At 40.2% G+C, this 17067-nt stretch overlaps 1 protein-coding gene across 2 annotated transcripts; it reads right to left on the bottom strand.

The window, feature by feature from the left end:
• Nucleotides 1-989: 989 nt before the first annotated feature.
• On the bottom strand, nucleotides 990-6306 carry mnx2b (motor neuron and pancreas homeobox 2b). 2 transcript variants are annotated; one of them, XM_034578680.1, is made up of 3 exons: nucleotides 5649-6306; nucleotides 3269-3429; nucleotides 990-2123 (listed from the first exon to the last, which is right to left on the bottom strand). In XM_034578680.1, exons 1-3 carry the CDS (start codon nucleotides 6082-6084, stop codon nucleotides 1719-1721), a joined length of 1002 nt encoding a protein of 333 aa, XP_034434571.1. In that variant the 5' UTR covers nucleotides 6085-6306; the 3' UTR covers nucleotides 990-1718. The 2 variants fall into 2 exon arrangements, with proteins under 2 accessions (XP_034434571.1, XP_034434563.1); XM_034578672.1 differs by having other exon boundaries at nucleotides 3269-3456; nucleotides 5652-6306.
• Nucleotides 6307-17067: the final 10761 nt, after the last annotated feature.

The following is a 17067-nucleotide window of genomic DNA, read 5'->3' as shown; positions in this document are numbered from 1 at the left end:
TAGTTTTTATCAAACTGATGTTAAGTTATTTGATGCTATAAAAACTGACTTGATTGAAAGCAAGAAGGTTCTCGCTTCGATTCCCAATTGACTGTGGTCTTTCTGTATTTGTCTCTATATGCTGGCCCTGTGATTCGCTGTTAACCTGTTCAGGGTGTTCCCCACCGCTCGCCCAAACTCAGCTGGGATTGGGTCTATAGCAACCCCCAGATGAATCGGACTCGCAATTGGTCGTCCTAGTGCATAGGCGGGACCTCGATACTGTGGCCCAATCCCTCGATGTCTATTTCACAGACCCTGGCTCCAAATGCACAAGATGGTAGCATTTGTGTTTGGTAACACCTACTTCATTTCTGGATTGTGGGAGGACGTGGACTCATCTTCCATCTTTGATTACAGTCTACGATCACAACTCAGTTGTCTTCATGTGATTGTAATGACAATGTCCACCACTTTGGTTCTGACTGAAATATCTAAACAAAAATTGGATGCGTCTCCATCAGATTTTGTTCAGACATTCATGGTCCCCAGAGGATGAATCCCAATGACTTTGGTGATCTCTGACTTTTCAACATTGGTGTAGAGTGAAATTTCTCCACAGTTTTTGGATGGATTGCCATGAAATGAGATGATCGTCATTCTCAGTTGTGCTTCATGTTTGTGTTAATTAGCAAATGATATAATGCAATAATTTAATATGGTGGCCAGTGTTAGAAAGTTTTGTTCATGTGTTTGTGTTTCTTCTTCTAACAATATAGAATTATTAATAAGAGCATGACAAACTAATTTAACTTATAACGTATTATAATTGTAACTAATTCTCATTTGACTTTTGGAAAAGTTGGGAATGATTCGTCATCACTGGTCTCATTCCATGCTGCTGCCATTATATATACCGTATGTCTTTTTTTGTCAGCACCACATTAACAATTCACATTTATTGGGTCATTCTAATGAGGGACATCGATCATAAATGTACTTGTTTCTCAGGTCTTTTTTATTTTATTTTGCCGTCATTTTCTTTTTTTACTTCACAGCTACACCACAAACAAGTTTCCGATAAATACACATATAGGATTCATCTCAAATAAATTAAATTCATTTACATGTAAGTGACGAGAACAAATTCATAAACGTCATCAAGAAGAAAAACATCAATATTCACATAAAATGCACATAAGTAAATATAGCACGTGGGATGTTCTGCAAATGGTTTAAAAACATCTGGAGCAGCGGATGTGTCTCAGCTCACATCGTCTCCTCAGGCACAACACTGCAGCTTGTTTGAACAGTTCGCTTGTTGCACTTCACATCTTTCACTCGCACAGCCATTGTGTGTTCACTGGGCGGAGGTCCGGCTGTCAGTGGACGGAGAGAAGACAAGGTGACCAGAAGGTGTTTGGCAGACACTCATGAAAACAGCTCATATGTAGGGAGGATAATAAGCACCTTTCTTTTTTCTTCAGCATGCTATGAAATGTACAGGATTTAGAGGTGGTTTTATTCACAGTTTACACAGTGTACTTGTATCAGAGTCCTGTGTGTGTCGGGCAGCTGTGTGAACAATCAGTGGTTCCAGCAAACGTCCTGATTGGAAACACGTCAACATTCACAGAGCAGACGAGACAAAGGTCTTCAGGCCTGGAAATGTGTCTCCTCTAGAATCCCAGTGTAACGTCTCTGTAACGCTCAGGAGACCAAACCAGTGTTTTCTGGTTTCACAGTCCTGCTCCAATCTTTCTGTCACCTCCTCCTCCTCCTCCCTGCACCCCCTCCAGCTCCTCATCAGAGAAAGGGCTGTGGGGATTGTAGCCGAAGTCTGTGGATCGTGGCATCCCAATGCCGTTGCCCATAGCAACAGGAAAAGCGTGCTGGCCTTCCACCTCCTCTTCCTCCTCCTCCTCGTCCTCATCCTCTTCCTCCTCCTCTCCATCCTCCATGTCAAGCTCTATGCCCCCGTCATCAGGATTCACAGCTCGCCTGCTCTCGTCGGTTTTGTCTTTGGCTGTTTTTCCTCCGCTGCGTAGTCGCTCGGTGTCAGACTGGGCCGACGCGGTGGCCTGCTCCTTCGCCTTCCTGCTGCGCTTCCACTTCATCCTGCGATTCTGGAACCAGATCTTGACCTGCCAAGAGATGACAGGGCAAAGAGAACGAGTTCAACAGACGTTTAGGAAATTAACAGATTTAAATATTTATTTTGTTATCACATCAAGTATGATGAAGAGGAGAGTTCTCAGTTGGGCTCCCTGGGGTTTCTAGTTTATATATATATACTCCTATATTTACTTTACCTATATTTCAATTTTCCGATTGAAACTAAAGAGTGAATGTGTTTCCTTGAGGCAAATTTGATAAATGTAAAAGTGGAAAACCTTTAACCCAACACAACTCAAATATAGTTCATGAGGAGTCATTGTTTTTGTCCTTTCACCTTCTTCCTTTTTTTTGTAGGAATGCTTACCGCATCTGGGACATTTGGTTATAAAGGTATCTTCCCTATTTATAATCAAATATGCTCTAATTATGATTAACAGTTATCCCAGAATAGTGTGAGAATATTCAATGAAAATAGAAAAACAACTTGTAAAAATTTCCCTTAAAAATGCAAGAAAATAAAAGTCTTCATTCAGTTCTGTGGGAGATAAACTCACCAGCTCACAATTGGTCAAAAATAATCAAACCACAAACTGGGAACATAAAGTCTTGACTCAATTGTACATAGTGCACTATATCTGTATGATGATATTTTAACAAATATCAGTGAATGTTAGTTAAGCAGTAAATCAGTTTTCAGCGAGATACAGTTTCCCAGAATGAAGCTATATTTGAATTTTACATTTTACACTGTAGTGTCACTACACTATGAATGGATTGATCCTGACTATTTATTGTGGATTTAGACGCCTCATGTGTTGTTTTAAGGTGATTTTTAAATTTGATAAAACAGTTTTACATGATTGGTTTTACAATTGATATTCATCACTGTATAATTGTAATTCTGTTTAATTGTGATATGTGACATACTTTGTGTTGTTGGTCTTAATCTGGGATTTAATCTCTAAATAAAAAATAAACATTGGCAGGTAAAAGACCATTGAATTCCAGCTGTCTGGCCGGATGCTGTGTCTGGCCTGTAGCTGCATGCGACTACATGAGACTTGGAGTAATATGTTCTAACTCTATTTTGTGTCTCTGTGACTGACCTTTTCTTCTTATTCTAACCTTGAAACGAACATGTTGTCTCGTGAGGTGCACTGCTCTGTCTTACCTGTGTCTCGGTCAGCATGAGGGAAGTGGCCACTTCAAAGCGTTTGGGTCTGGACAGGTACTTGTTGAGTTTGAACTGGTTCTCCAGCTCCAGGAGCTGCTGACTGGTGAAGGCGGTGCGGGGCCTCCGGCACTTCCCCAACAGACCGGACTGAGGGCCCGCTGCAGGAGGAGAAGGAAACATTAGTGCTTGCTCATCGTGGGAACTGTTTGGTTTCTCTATACATTTTAAGACCTCGACCTTAATATGTTATGATTTGTTTTGTTATGGCTTAAAATTGAATTGAATTGAATACCTTTTATTCTAGTTCATTCATTTTAACCCATGGAATTTGTGAAGCACTTTGTAACCTTGTTTACATAAGTGCTATACAAATAAATGTATTCTTATTATATTATTTCATGTCACCTTCATTCTACCCAGGAGGATTTCACCCCTGTCTGATGGTTTGTTTGTTTGTGGGCAGGATTAGACAAAATATGCTGAACTGAACTTGAAAGATGTGGGTCAGGGAAGAGCCCATTACATTTTGGTGCAGAACCACATTAAATCCAGTTTTTTTCCCCAAATAATTTTCTTTAACAATAAAATTGTTTTTGACATTTTCATGGATTTCTCGGGGATTATTTCTGATGAAAAAAATCAGACAGTTCATGGGACTGATATCTGAGTGTGGGAACTGTGGTGCAGCTTGATTTCATTTCATTTCCACCTTCATGGACACATGTGCTCCACTGGTCCTAGTTTGATATTTGCCCACAGAGCCTCATGAGTTCATTAGATTTTTTTAGCTTTTAATATTCACGGTGTCTGGTGTTTTTCTAGAAGTATTTGGGGATATTTAGGTTAAGATTCAAGTCTTAAATGAGTCTTAGAGTATTTGACCAGACACTTCCACTGTACACGAGTCTTATTTATCAAACACCAAGGACACGGAGGGTTCAATATAATTTTGTGGCTGGGAACAGGCGCACATATGCCCGCAGTCTCTTCCATCATTAACCATAACGGCTTTACTCCACTTTATTGTTTGAAGGGGGGGGGGGCCACACAGCAGGAGCGGGCGCAGGGGCCATAAAAACACAGGCATGCCATTAACTTAATGAAAATCCAATGGAGGCTTTGGGGATTTTATTGATGAACTACAGAACGTTTTAGGTGTTTGTTTATAGTTTCTTCATCGCACAAAGACAATTCTCATCCTGTTGGCGTTTATAGAGAAATGAATGGGCCAAAATGAAAATATGACAGAGATGGGAAGTAAACCGGCAACACTGCGCTGTGCGGACCGACCTGTTATCGACAGGCTGAATAGAGACAGAAAAGAACTGTGTTGTAAAAAGCTTTCAGAAAAGTGGGTTGTAAATTATGATGATTCCGGCTGTGAAATTCATTTACGACATCGTGCGTTTTCAGATTAAATCAAGAAATTTCAAAAAGTGTCTTAAATGGCGACATCTCGAAATGATATGAAATTAGGCTCAATGAAACAGTCTGCAGCGGAATTGTTTACCTGTGATATTATTTACATAGTGAATGTTATAGGAGAAGTTGACAGATGTGACTATTCTGAGAATGAAAACAAGGATATAAATAATATAAATATTCAAAAGCAATTAAAATGATTATAGGGATATCTGTCGAGCCAATTTTATTAATATTTTAATTATCATAATGATTGCAACATTGTCACTGTCAACAATATTATTATTATTACGATTATTATTATGGTTAATAATAATAACCATAATAATAATATCTGAGATGTATCTGTTAGGTCTGTTTTATTCATATTTTTATTATATTAATGACTGCAACATTGTCACTGTAAACAACAATAGTATTATTATATTATTATTATTATTATTGTTGTTTATAGTAATAATAATCAGTTATAAGTATCTGTTAGGCCTATTTTATAATTATTATTGCAACATTATTACTATAAACAACAAAATACGAGGTAAATAAACAAATAAATAATAATAATAATCTGTTAGAAGTATCTCATAGACCTGTTTTATTATCATCACTGCAACAATATTACTATAAATAACAAATAAACAATAATACAAGGCAAATAAATAATAATGATGATGATGATGATGGATACAGAACATAAATCGTGTTTCGTCAAAAATTAACTTTTGTCCAGTGAGTTTACATCAGCTCCGCGTTCTGAAGTCAGATCTGATTAAATCTTTACTTCCTGTAAAGACTTATAACAGTTCACACAGATTTGGGTCAGTTTGTTTTCGAAGAATTAAAAAAAACAACTAGATTTCTCTTTTACACCTGTTTATTTATTTATCTCTGGTGTTTTTTCTTCTTCTTTTAATTCAGGATTCTAAAGAATAATCCGCTCTGATATTATACTCACTGCTGTAATCTGGAAGTCGTGGCATCATGATCCCGGCGCGGATCCAGTGCTCCAGGGGCAGGGATCCCGCCATGGCAGCCGCCTTCAGGTGGTCCGGGTAGCTGTGGGTCAGATGTGTGAAACCGGTGTAAGCGAACGCGGGGTGCTGGCCACCCAGCGCCGATAACGGGTACATGGGTGCTGGGTACATGCCGTGAATCGCCCCGTGGGGCAGTGAAGCGAGTCCTGGGTGCGGGAGGTTGAGGATGCCCGGTTTGGGGATTATTCCGGTCTGAAGGTGCGATGCCCGCGGGGACGGGGTGTCGCCGCGGCGGCAGGAGACCGGGCTGCCGGCGGGGCTGTCGCTGCTCAGACCCGGGGACAGGTCGCGGCTGGTCCCCCGGTTTGTCTCATCGGCGAGCAGGGCGTCGATCCTGAAGTTTTTAGATTTCTCCATGACCTCGTCTCCACTCGGGAGGGCTGCGGAGTTTGTCTGTGCTGTGCTCGGCTGGTGCGCACCTGTGCCGTGCGTCTGCTCGCAAACAGCGGGTCCACTTCCAGTCACAAACTCATATGTTCTCCTGTCATTAAAGTTCAGACCCGAGGAGCAGCTCAGGCTATGTCCTATTATGTTGAATAAATAAGCATCATCAACTCGCCAGGACAAATGTCTTAAGAGAAAAATGACTTATTCTGGACTGATAGACTCTAAATAGGTTTTTACGCGCGTCCCTCCATCCAGCTCCTTGAATTGTTTCTAAACGTGTCCCTCAGCAAACACTGGGTCCCTCCTGCTGTTTAATACCAATTTAACAAACTCCAAAGGTGTGTGTGTATGTGTGTGTGTGTGTTTGTGTGTCGCTCCATCAGCCGTCCTCCTCCACCCCTGAAGGCCGCCGTGCGCAGGGATTGGCTGGAGGTTGAGCTGCACTGACGGGCCTCTAATCAGCTAATTACTCGCTCGTTTCTCCCCCCAGAAAGCATTCAGAGTGAGGTAATGTCCAACCCTTGTCCCGCCTGAAAACACCTTCAACTGCATCAAAGCGCGGAGGTACATTAGAAGATTAGGCGATTGTATTTCCAGTATCTACCTCAGTGCCAGCTCCTCACACTCAACACAGATTGCGGATCCCTCGCCATAAACAAGGAATTACGCACAGCAGCTCCGAACGTCCGAACTAATTATTAGTGCTGCAAACATCATCCACACCTTAGCACCAAATATTGGCTGTTTCTCAACAGTCCTAATGTTATTGAGTCCTTTTAGATCAGGGAACAACATTGTGCCCACTCCCAGATTTTAAATCATTAATATTAAAGGCTTGTTTCGTTCTCACACATATAAGGCCACACCAATGCTATTAAAGTTTACGACCAGGAATTGCACACAAACCATATAAAAGTGTAATGACTTGGCAGAAGAGGCTATAAGTTAATTGGCCTTCTGCTTAATGTGAACTAATGCAGTTTTAAGACCTGAGGAAGTAGAAGGTGAATCAGCTGAAGTGGAGAGGAAACTTGTTATTTTCAGCAGAAGAGTTTTGAACTTTGTATTACTTGTTATTTCGTGAAATATGAATTAAAACCAAACACATTATTAATCTAAGTCTAAAAGGCTTTATTCTTATTGTGCTGAGGGAAAAAACTTAAGTTGTGTTAACTCTTATATGAAACCGAAACTGCAAGTTGAAGCAACACAAATAAATGTAGCGACAACAACAATGTGATTGAACGTTGTGTAACAGAACTCCCAAGCAACAGCAGAGCGATTTTATGCAGATGTTATTTAAATTCAAATGCAGTTTATTTAGAAAAGATGTTCATTTATATTTCCCCAGCATGAACGTCTCCACATTCATATTTATTCTGATGGGGGGGATATATTGTATTTATTTATTTTGCATTTATATGTTGGGTTAGTAAGATTAATTTACTATATACTGTATATTTACATCACTTTGAGAATTACTCACATATAATATTTATTCTTATCTACATCTATTTTATAATTCTGACGGGGGGTAAATATTGTTTTTATTTATATGCACGTATACATTGGGTTAGTGTTAGTCATCTTTATTAAGTTTACTTATATATATTTACAACAAGTATTATTCACATATTATTTTTATTAACATCTACATCTTTTCTTCTGATGGAGGAATATATTGTTGTTATTTTGTATTTGTATTTTGGCCAAAGAGTAATAACATTTCAATATGATGAGAACAAAAAACCTCCATTACCAAGTGTTTAAGTGCACAAGAATTAATTTTTAGTTTATATTTAACTACAAATTCACTGATTCCAGCCGGTTAAATATTATTTTGTTTTCTCGATCGTCTGTGATAGTGAACAGAAAATCTTCCAATTCATGGACAAAGCAAAAACATTTTAAGATGCAAAAAATTCAGGGGATCTTCCCATTTCTTTTGAACTATTTATCGCTATTTCTGGGACCAGATTATTAATCAAGAAAATAATCAAATTAATTGTCAAGAAAATAATGATTAGCTGGATCTTTTTCACTGTGATGATTAAAACTTCCTTCTAGAGATGAAGGTCTGATCCGCAGATGAAAGGATCTGGTGTTTGATGTCAGTCTTGACACTTTGAATGACAGCAGTGAGAGCCGGGGTGTCGTTTGTTTTACGTCACAGTGTCACAGCTCCAGCAACACACAGGAAACAGAAATCCATTCTGCTTGTATGAATGAAACACTATAGTCTGGATGGAGTGTGTGTATGTGTGTGTGTGTGTGTGTGTGTGGGGGGGGGGGGGGGGTATCACTCATGATATGTAATTTCCCGGAGCGTGTGCACAAGCAAAGTTGACCTCCAGAAGATTGGAGCTGTCTCACCGGTCCGCCCACCTCTCCCTCTCTATGTCTCCTTCACCAGTGTGACTCTGTGTCTCTCGCCCTCAGCTCTCTAGCCGGCAGATTACCGCCTGTCTGCGCCGCTGATATAGAGGTAATTTGCTCCAGGGAAATCAGTGCTGCTTTCTGCCTGATTCTTTCAGCCTCTCCTCCCTCCAAACCCAACACGTTCCCTTGCTTTTATGATTTGAAAGTAATTTAAATAGCCAGGCCACAGGTAAATCCGTCACCCGGGCCTGTTGACAGAAGAGCACAAATTAAATTGAATCAGTGCCTGAGACTCATGTGCCCCCTGCCTCCAATGTCACCTGGCGTCATTCTCAGCAGCACGGCCTTTCTCCTTGAAGGGATTAAATGGTGTGAACTAAGTGTGTTAGTCCAATATTAGTCATTTTTAGTCATTACAACTAGTCTCCTTATATTCAATCAAGCAGCACCAAATTGCACACATTCATATCAGTTCTACGGTGGCTCAGATGTCAAACGCAAGTGCATTAACGGGAAAAAAACAGGAATGCAAGAACCACAACACAACTGCAAAAGCCGAACAATGGAAATGCAACCACAACAGAAGAGAGCGATGATGATGACTGAAATGTGCAGAGTTTCCCATTTCTATCAAGTGAGCTGTTATTTGTGTTAAAATGTTATGCTTGCCTATTTGAGGTGTTGCGGTACGGGTGCTTGGAGCTTCCAAAGAGGATGAACACACCTGTATCCTGACACCTCGAATAGACAGGCATCAAATCGTTGACTGTCATATCACATTGCCTTTTTTTTAGAGGGTTTACCTACATTTAAAAACCCACGTATACCCACTATTTGGATATAAAAGAAGAGTCAGATGATGATTGATAAACAATGTAGCCACTGAACAATATAACACCTTGAGTATTAATGTACAGCCTCGCAGAGCTGTTATAGTGTGACTGTGACTTACTTCCTTTTAAGATAAATAGTAATGATTCTATATTGATCGATTTGAAAAAAAATCTTTCAGAGGTCAGGGTCACAGTGTCAAAGGGACTGGTGCGATTTACGGGTTTTCCTATTGGACAGCGTGGCGATAATGCATGAAAAACAAGACTCAGAAGTCCTGACCTGACCAACGTAAATCGTCTCCATTCATGTCCTCACATGCACACGACCTCTTGAACAGAACTTTCTAAGCGCGGCACACACCCTTCACACTGTGAGAGGACAATTGGTTCAAAGAAGCCGCCAGCCCTTGACGTCGCACTACAAAGCCGGAGTTTATCTACGGGTTATGCGTCAGTAAAACTCAGCGGCAGAAAGAGTTTACTGAAACATTAAAGGGCTTATCAGCAATTACAGGCATATTTTTCAATCATTACCACGGCTCAGAGACAGCTCGGCTTCCAGGTGTGATCTTGTGCTCGCTGGCCTAGTGAGTACAGTACTGACTCCCACTGGGTCACTGATCCTCGCTGGTTTATTTAACCTGCTGATAAGACCCTTCACGATGTTGATAGATGAGACTAAAGCAAGTTCAGGAGGTGAACGATTTCTGGAGCGTCTATGGACCCGTCTGATAAAATGGATTCGGATGAAAACATGTCAACGCCATAAGATTGATCAGATTCTTTTATTAACTCATCTGGAGACTGAAAGACAAGTTTCCAGATGTGCTGGATAGTGAACACGTTTGTACACGTGTGTGTAGCAGAGTGAAGTTACGGGAGATTATCTTTTCACCCTTGTTCGTGTGTTTGTCGGCTGGATTTCGTAAAAAAATTACAAAATGGATTTCCACTGAACTTGGTGGAAGAATGGGACCTTGGTCCAAGAAAGAACTAAATACATTTTAAGGTGGATCCATGGGGATTTTTTTGTATCACTGCTGCAGGGCGATGGCAACATGGATGCTAGTATGAAAATTACTGTAGGTGTCACAAAGGCCAACAATTCAGCAAGCTAACAGATGGGTAGTGTCGTGACAGGGATGAGACTGTTCTATCAACATTTTCCACAGACGTATTATACAATTCTGAAGAAAAACTCTATATGACTAAAATTACAATTTATTGACTCATCACCAATTATAAAAGTTACCTTTACCGCCATTTCTGAAAATGAGCTTTCAGAAAACTTGGAGATCTGAGGTCCTGACAAGAGAGTTGAGATCTTCTGAACTCTTCCCGTGAACATTGTAAACCCTATTTGAAGGCAACAAATATGAATACATGTAATTTCCATTTGATTTCAACTTTGCAGCACTTTCATTTCTACCCAACTGCAGCTACCATTACTGGCGTTTGGCAATCAACTGCTCAAAGATGGAAAGTGAGGTCCTCAACCTTCTACGTAACACAAAACGTGTACCCACCACATTTGCATGATTCCCCCGAGTCAGGCTTGCTGTGACATGTGCAGCTTTCAGGGATGCTGTCGACCAACAATAGTTTTTTCCCACCAGGCCTCGGGTACAACGTCCGCACTGTGATAAATGATGCGAGTGCACAATGGGCTTCCTGTGAGGTGAAAATCAGCTCTCCACACCTCTGCTAATTAGACAAATTCCCACAACGTTAAAGACAGATGATAAATCACCTCGCTTTCTGTCGGACCTTGAGACAGAAATGAATGTTGTCTCATTAAAGAGATAAAGTTAATTCATGAGAGCTTTACTTCTCTGAGTTTCCGTGCCCATCATTTATTAACCAATATTGAGCTTTGCCAAGTGATATCCTGCTACTGGATGTGAATCTGCTGCTGTGTGTCTTTGCTGCTTTGGCCCCTTCCCTCTCTCTTCTCTTCTCCGATGCCCTGCACGGATATATTACAAACTAAAACATTATCTTAACACATGTCCACAGACCGTTGGCAACACACAGTTACAACCAAATAAATTCAAATTTAAACACTAAAGCTGCTTTCAGTCATGCACTGACAGCTGGACATTTTCCCAGACTTTTCGGGAGGGGCTGTATGTGAGAACTTGAATGTCCGAGTCAGTTGCTCCAGACATCTTCCTGCCCGCTCCCTTGTAAAATATCCATCAAATGTTTGAGTGAGCCCGTGTGAGAATACAGCTGTAAAATTCAGGTGAGGGGTTGGCGTATATATTCTACAACGAATATCACATGTTTTTGTTTGCTCTTGTTTTTTTTATTCAACAAAAGCTCTTGCATTTATTTATCTTTTTAAATTGTGTCTTCTATGTGTATGGCTCCTGTTTTTTATTTTTAAGATATTTTGATTATTTTTGTTTATTTAATTTTTGTGTCCGTTGCATGATAGAAAAGTCATCAACAAGGTCACTCGTTCACTGTGGATTTCCAGATATTTTCCTGCTGTATTCTCACATGGGCTCACTCAAATTTCCAGGAAAATGGCCAAACTTCAACGCACGTCTGAAAGCAACTTTACAGTAAGAGGCAGGGATGTGACAATAAGTAAATCAAGTACTGCTGAACAGGAAACTGAAACAAAAACCATGCTTGCAGTTTTGCAGATGCATGGCTCAATCTTCTGACTATATCATAGAATCTGATCATTTAAAAACTCCTCCTGTAGGAAGTGTTCGTCTCCAAGGAGCTTCCAATAAGCAACTATAGTGTAGTAAATTGTATAACTTCTACTGTATGTTAGTTGTGATTTATTTTGTCTGGCTTTTATGTTAAAATAAAGTGTGTTTATTTGTTTACATGCCATGAGAGACTGGTATATTAGATAAAATATGAATGAATATAAAACAAATATCTAAATAAATGCAGGGTGAGAATTGAGCATGTCACTTTGATGTGTGAGTCGGATGATGGATTATCTAATCTGAATTGTTCCCTCGTATCTTCCAGTTATGATCTTAGCTAATCAATTGCAGCTTAATAAACCACAGCAGTTAGAGCAAATAAAAAAAACCCCACAGGATCAGAGTCTGCTCAACATCTATATTGGGGAATTCCAACCATGCAACACACCAATCTCTGTCCCAGCTCACCTGTTTATTTTTTCCACAGTGGAAACAAAAGCTTCCTTTCAACACGATCTAGTCCAGTGTGAGTTTTATGGCCATTTAATGGGTCCGTGCATTTAACAGCACTGTGTTTTACAATCACTCACACAAGGGCCCCATTGTGCGCAGACATGGGAGATAGGAGATAAATACGCCTTATCAGCCACAACAAGGCATCATTACTTTCACCCTGCTATCTCACTGTCCCTCTCCACCGTGCATTATCTGCCCACTTATGAGGATATTCAGAGCCATCAAGTGCTTTGATGATCTCCGCCAGTTGGCTGTTTGCGCTCTTGGTTCTCCCCTTCAGATGAACTCCGTTTCAGCAGTGTAGAGTGTTGTAAATACAATGTCTGTCAGTCCACCGGGAGCCTATTAAATCCTCATCTGATTGTTACTTTGGGCATGAGGCTTATAGTTCATGATGACTTGTTTTCTGCAATGTTTTCCCGTTGCGAGGAAATCCCCCACTGCCATTAGCACTCAGGTAATGTCTTCTTATGGCCCAATTTACCTGTTAACTCGAACCAAAGGTTACAGAGGAAAGACGGGCAGACAAGCAGTGAGAGGTAGTGAGAGGAATTTCTGAGAACATTAAAGGCAAAGTTGGCTACTTTTTCATTATGGCACTCAAAACTTGCTGATTTTAAATTCTATTATAGGAAATCCTTGAGAGGTGACACAGATATTTCACCTCACTCTTGTTCATGGTGACTCTCCCTGTCTGCATGTCAAGTGTCAGAAGATTTTACTGTAGAGTTTCTGAGAAAATTAAAGGCAAAGTTGGTTACTTTTTCATTATGGCACTCAAAACTTATTTCTTACTGATTTTAAATATCATTTAAATGTTATTATTTATGCTTGTTTAATGGACTGGTTGCAGCTTTCTGTCTGAAACTATAAAAGTGACCTGCAGTAATTGAGCCGCGGCAAATTAAGACCAGCAGCTGGAGTCCACAGAACCCTGAAGTTTCACCCCCGCTGCTGCACAAAGAGCTGTTCACCTGTTTATTTAAAGTTCAGTGAAGCTCGACTCAGTGCACACAACCCTGAGCTGGAGAATCTGTGGTCGTTGCTGTGGATGTGAACGCACTGATGTGAACACACTGATGTCATGATCGATATCACCACTTGATGAGTCCCAGCTGCCGCTGCTATAGTGCGCTGGTTGGTTATTTATTCAACGTATATTAATACTGAACATACAATCGCACCAAATTCGATGATACGATGAGTGATCCTTGAGATATTTCCTCAGACCGAGATTTCTGGAATCAGTAGATGTTTCTAACGTGCACTACAGCAAACTGCAGGAAGAAGAGGTCCTTTTTTTTGTTGTATTTGACTGAACAAGATGTGAAAGTCAAATCAAGAAGAAAGTGTGTGCGGCTGCTTATTCTGAACAATACGAAGGATGTGAAACGCAAAGTGCATGAATGAGCGGCCAGAAGATTCCAAGAGGGTCCACACAGGGCTCTGACTCTCATGGCCATGCAGACTAAGAAGCTATTAATTGACCTTTAGCATCAATGTGTTATTTTATCGAGTTTATTACTTTTATAGTTCAAGAATAAAAAAAACAGCTACACCTTAATCCTCATTCTTTAAGACAGACAGAGGAGACGTTTGTTTATATTTGACCAAATTAATTTAAGGTTGTTCCTGTGAGTCGTCGAGAGCAGAGTGCGACAGGTTAATAAAACAAATTCAATGAGACTAATCTTTTAAGCAAATGAGTCTCATTCTGATCTTGCGCGGCGCCACCTCCCATCAGGTAATTTCTGTTCGATCAATATTCCAAAAATTGAAATGAATTGATCAGTCGCTTGAGTTTGTCAATAGACTAATGGAGCGCTGTTAAAATGTGTCAATGTGAAGCTGTGGCGGAGGTAAATCACGGCATTGTGATGTGTTTTAATGGCTCACAATTGATCAAAATGTCATCAGGTGTGACAAAGTGTGGTCAACCCACAGCTCCAGTGGCAGCAGCGCTCCGGTGAAGTGACAAAGTGGCAAAACACAGCGCAACCAACACACAGATCTCTGCTCATTCAGCTTCATCTTACAGGAGACCAGATGAGAATTGAGTTTTGATACATATCGAAAGTGCAATATTCTGTGCCACTGACTTTGAGGGAAGGATTTAAGTTTTTACAATAAAGTGGTTTCAACACAATCATGTCTGGCTCATTCTTTTCTTCACTCTTTGTTCATTATATTTATTCTGTTGATGGCTTGAAGGGCAGAGGGGTCAGGGAACCCATCCCTCTCTGTCAGTGTGCTAATTGGTTTGGATAAGCTGCCCCTCCTCCTGATTCACTGCATGTAAGGCAGCCTAAATCACATGCTCGTGCTCAGATGGCACAAGTGCACTTGCTATTTAAACAACATGGGTGCTGGACAGGAAAATGACCGCCATGTCAGGTTACAGTTTTTATCAACTATGAGCTGGAGTAGTATTTTCTTTGTCTTTTTTCTTTTATCTTTCATCACTTTGAAATTTTATTTTGTGATTCTGAAATGAATCTAAATCTATAAATCTTGTAACTTTTTGTGGAGGAAAGTGTTTTTATGAATACTTCTACTTTCTCCAAAATTAGTCTGAGAGACACACATTTTACAAATACCATAGATAAATCTCATGTTTATTGACATTTGCTTAGTTTAAATATCCTTGTGAGATTAATACTGTTTTTAAATTGTTAGCCCTCCGTGCTCTGAAGTTTCAACAAAACATTTCAAAATGTGCCAATCTGCGACTGGCTCAAGATGAGCTAACCGTGGAATTAGCAATTCCATAATTGGCCGCTCTGTCGGCGGCTCTGACAGGCAGAGATGATGAAGTGCTCACTCAGTGATTTGTCTCCTGCTCTGTCTCACAATACACCCGACAAAACGTCAGGCTTTAATTAGAACATTTACCGTCTCCTGTTTTTGTTTATGCCATAATCGTCTCAGTCTACATAAAATATTTGAGTGTTATTACAAAAAACACAAAACAAAGCTCTAACACTGCACCAAGGTCAATGTTGATACTGGGGCAGGTTGTCTCCATGCACTGTCTGCTAATTCAGCAAAAAGACATTTTGACTACTCACAACATTACAGGAACATGTAACAGTGAGACAATAGTGATGCTGCCAAGTCATCATTAATTCTATTATTTTTATTAAATGTTACAGCATGCATTTTTGATAACTAATCTCCATTTGTGGGAACAAAATGTGAACACAACATTGATATATTATCACTATGATATTTGGTGAACTTGTTAGCAAGTAAACAGTTGTTTATTTACACAGTCAATATTCACTAAGTCCAGGATTCTCTCTCTTTTAGCTCTGTGTTGGGTCTCTACCAACTCCTGAGGCACAAAGCTGTCTCTTTAGCGGCTAAATGCTCTTGGTTCCGTTTTAATGCTAAGCTAGGCTAACTGCCTCCGAGATGTAGCGCCACACAAGACATACAGACACGAGAGTGATGACAATGTTTCCCCAAAATGTGTTTCAGTTCATATCAACAGGTGTCTTGACCCCTTATCTGTTTATATCCTTGCCTGTATAGGGTCCATTAAAGTATGAGTGATCTTAAGTGTGTTTCCAATATAAGTGTGAAGTGAAATATCACAAAGAATGGCTAAGTAGCTGTTTAGTATTTTTCAGGTTACGTTATTTTGCCATGGTTTCAACATAGAGGTCGCTGTCTTCGGATTTTCCATGAAGAGAGTGGAAATATTGATGCTGATGCTTTATGTGTATATGTTTATATGATTGTCTTCCTTAACAAAAAAAGATTATACCCCCATTGAAGTTTAAAAAAATTGTCTGAATCTACCTTGAATGTCCTTCATCACTGTCCTCTGTTTTCTTTTCAGCGATTCGTGTTGCTGCCCCCCCCCCCCCCCCCCCCGAGTCTGTGCACTTGCCCTGACAATGCAGCATTATGGAAATAAATTGTTCCATTAGGTGCATTGTGTTCTGTCATCAGGCCAACCACACTGAGTTATTAATGGACACGGGCTCCGCTTTGATGAAGACTAAAGATTTATGAAAATTCAGGCCCTGGTGGTGAAGGTACTTTCCTTCAGCTGAGGTGTTTGACACAGTTATCACGGGAAGTGACCTCATGAATGTCACTAATCTGAAGACCCCTAGTCTGTAATTTGACAGATGCAGTCTAGTAAGAACAGCTTTGGGCTGTGAGCGCTTCCGAAATGTGGGCGACCGACAACAACACGCTGCTCCAACTGCACCTTCTATGAAGCGTTTCCCACCATGTGAGTGGCTTTATGAGGACGGTGTTAGTCAGAGGTGTTTTGAGATAAATGTTAAAATCAGCATGCTAACATGACATTTGCTAATTAACACAAAAAGTAGAGCATAGGCTGATAGTAGATTTGCTAGTTTTACAGGTATTTTACGATTAACCAAATAAATTAAGTGTAAAGTGTGAATTTTGACTTGATGGTACTCTACCTAATAATTGCAGACATCTCTGTCCGTCTGTATGTGGCTCATATGTCTCCGGAACATATCTTTAAGGTATTGGTTTTGTTAAGGGTCCCGAGAAGTGCAGTGTTGAAT

This window comes from Hippoglossus hippoglossus, chromosome 3, assembly GCF_009819705.1.
Source record: "Hippoglossus hippoglossus isolate fHipHip1 chromosome 3, fHipHip1.pri, whole genome shotgun sequence".
NCBI lineage: Eukaryota > Metazoa > Chordata > Actinopteri > Pleuronectiformes > Pleuronectidae > Hippoglossus > Hippoglossus hippoglossus.
Note: the sequence above shows the minus strand (reverse complement) of the source record. Positions and strands in the feature narration are given on the sequence as shown.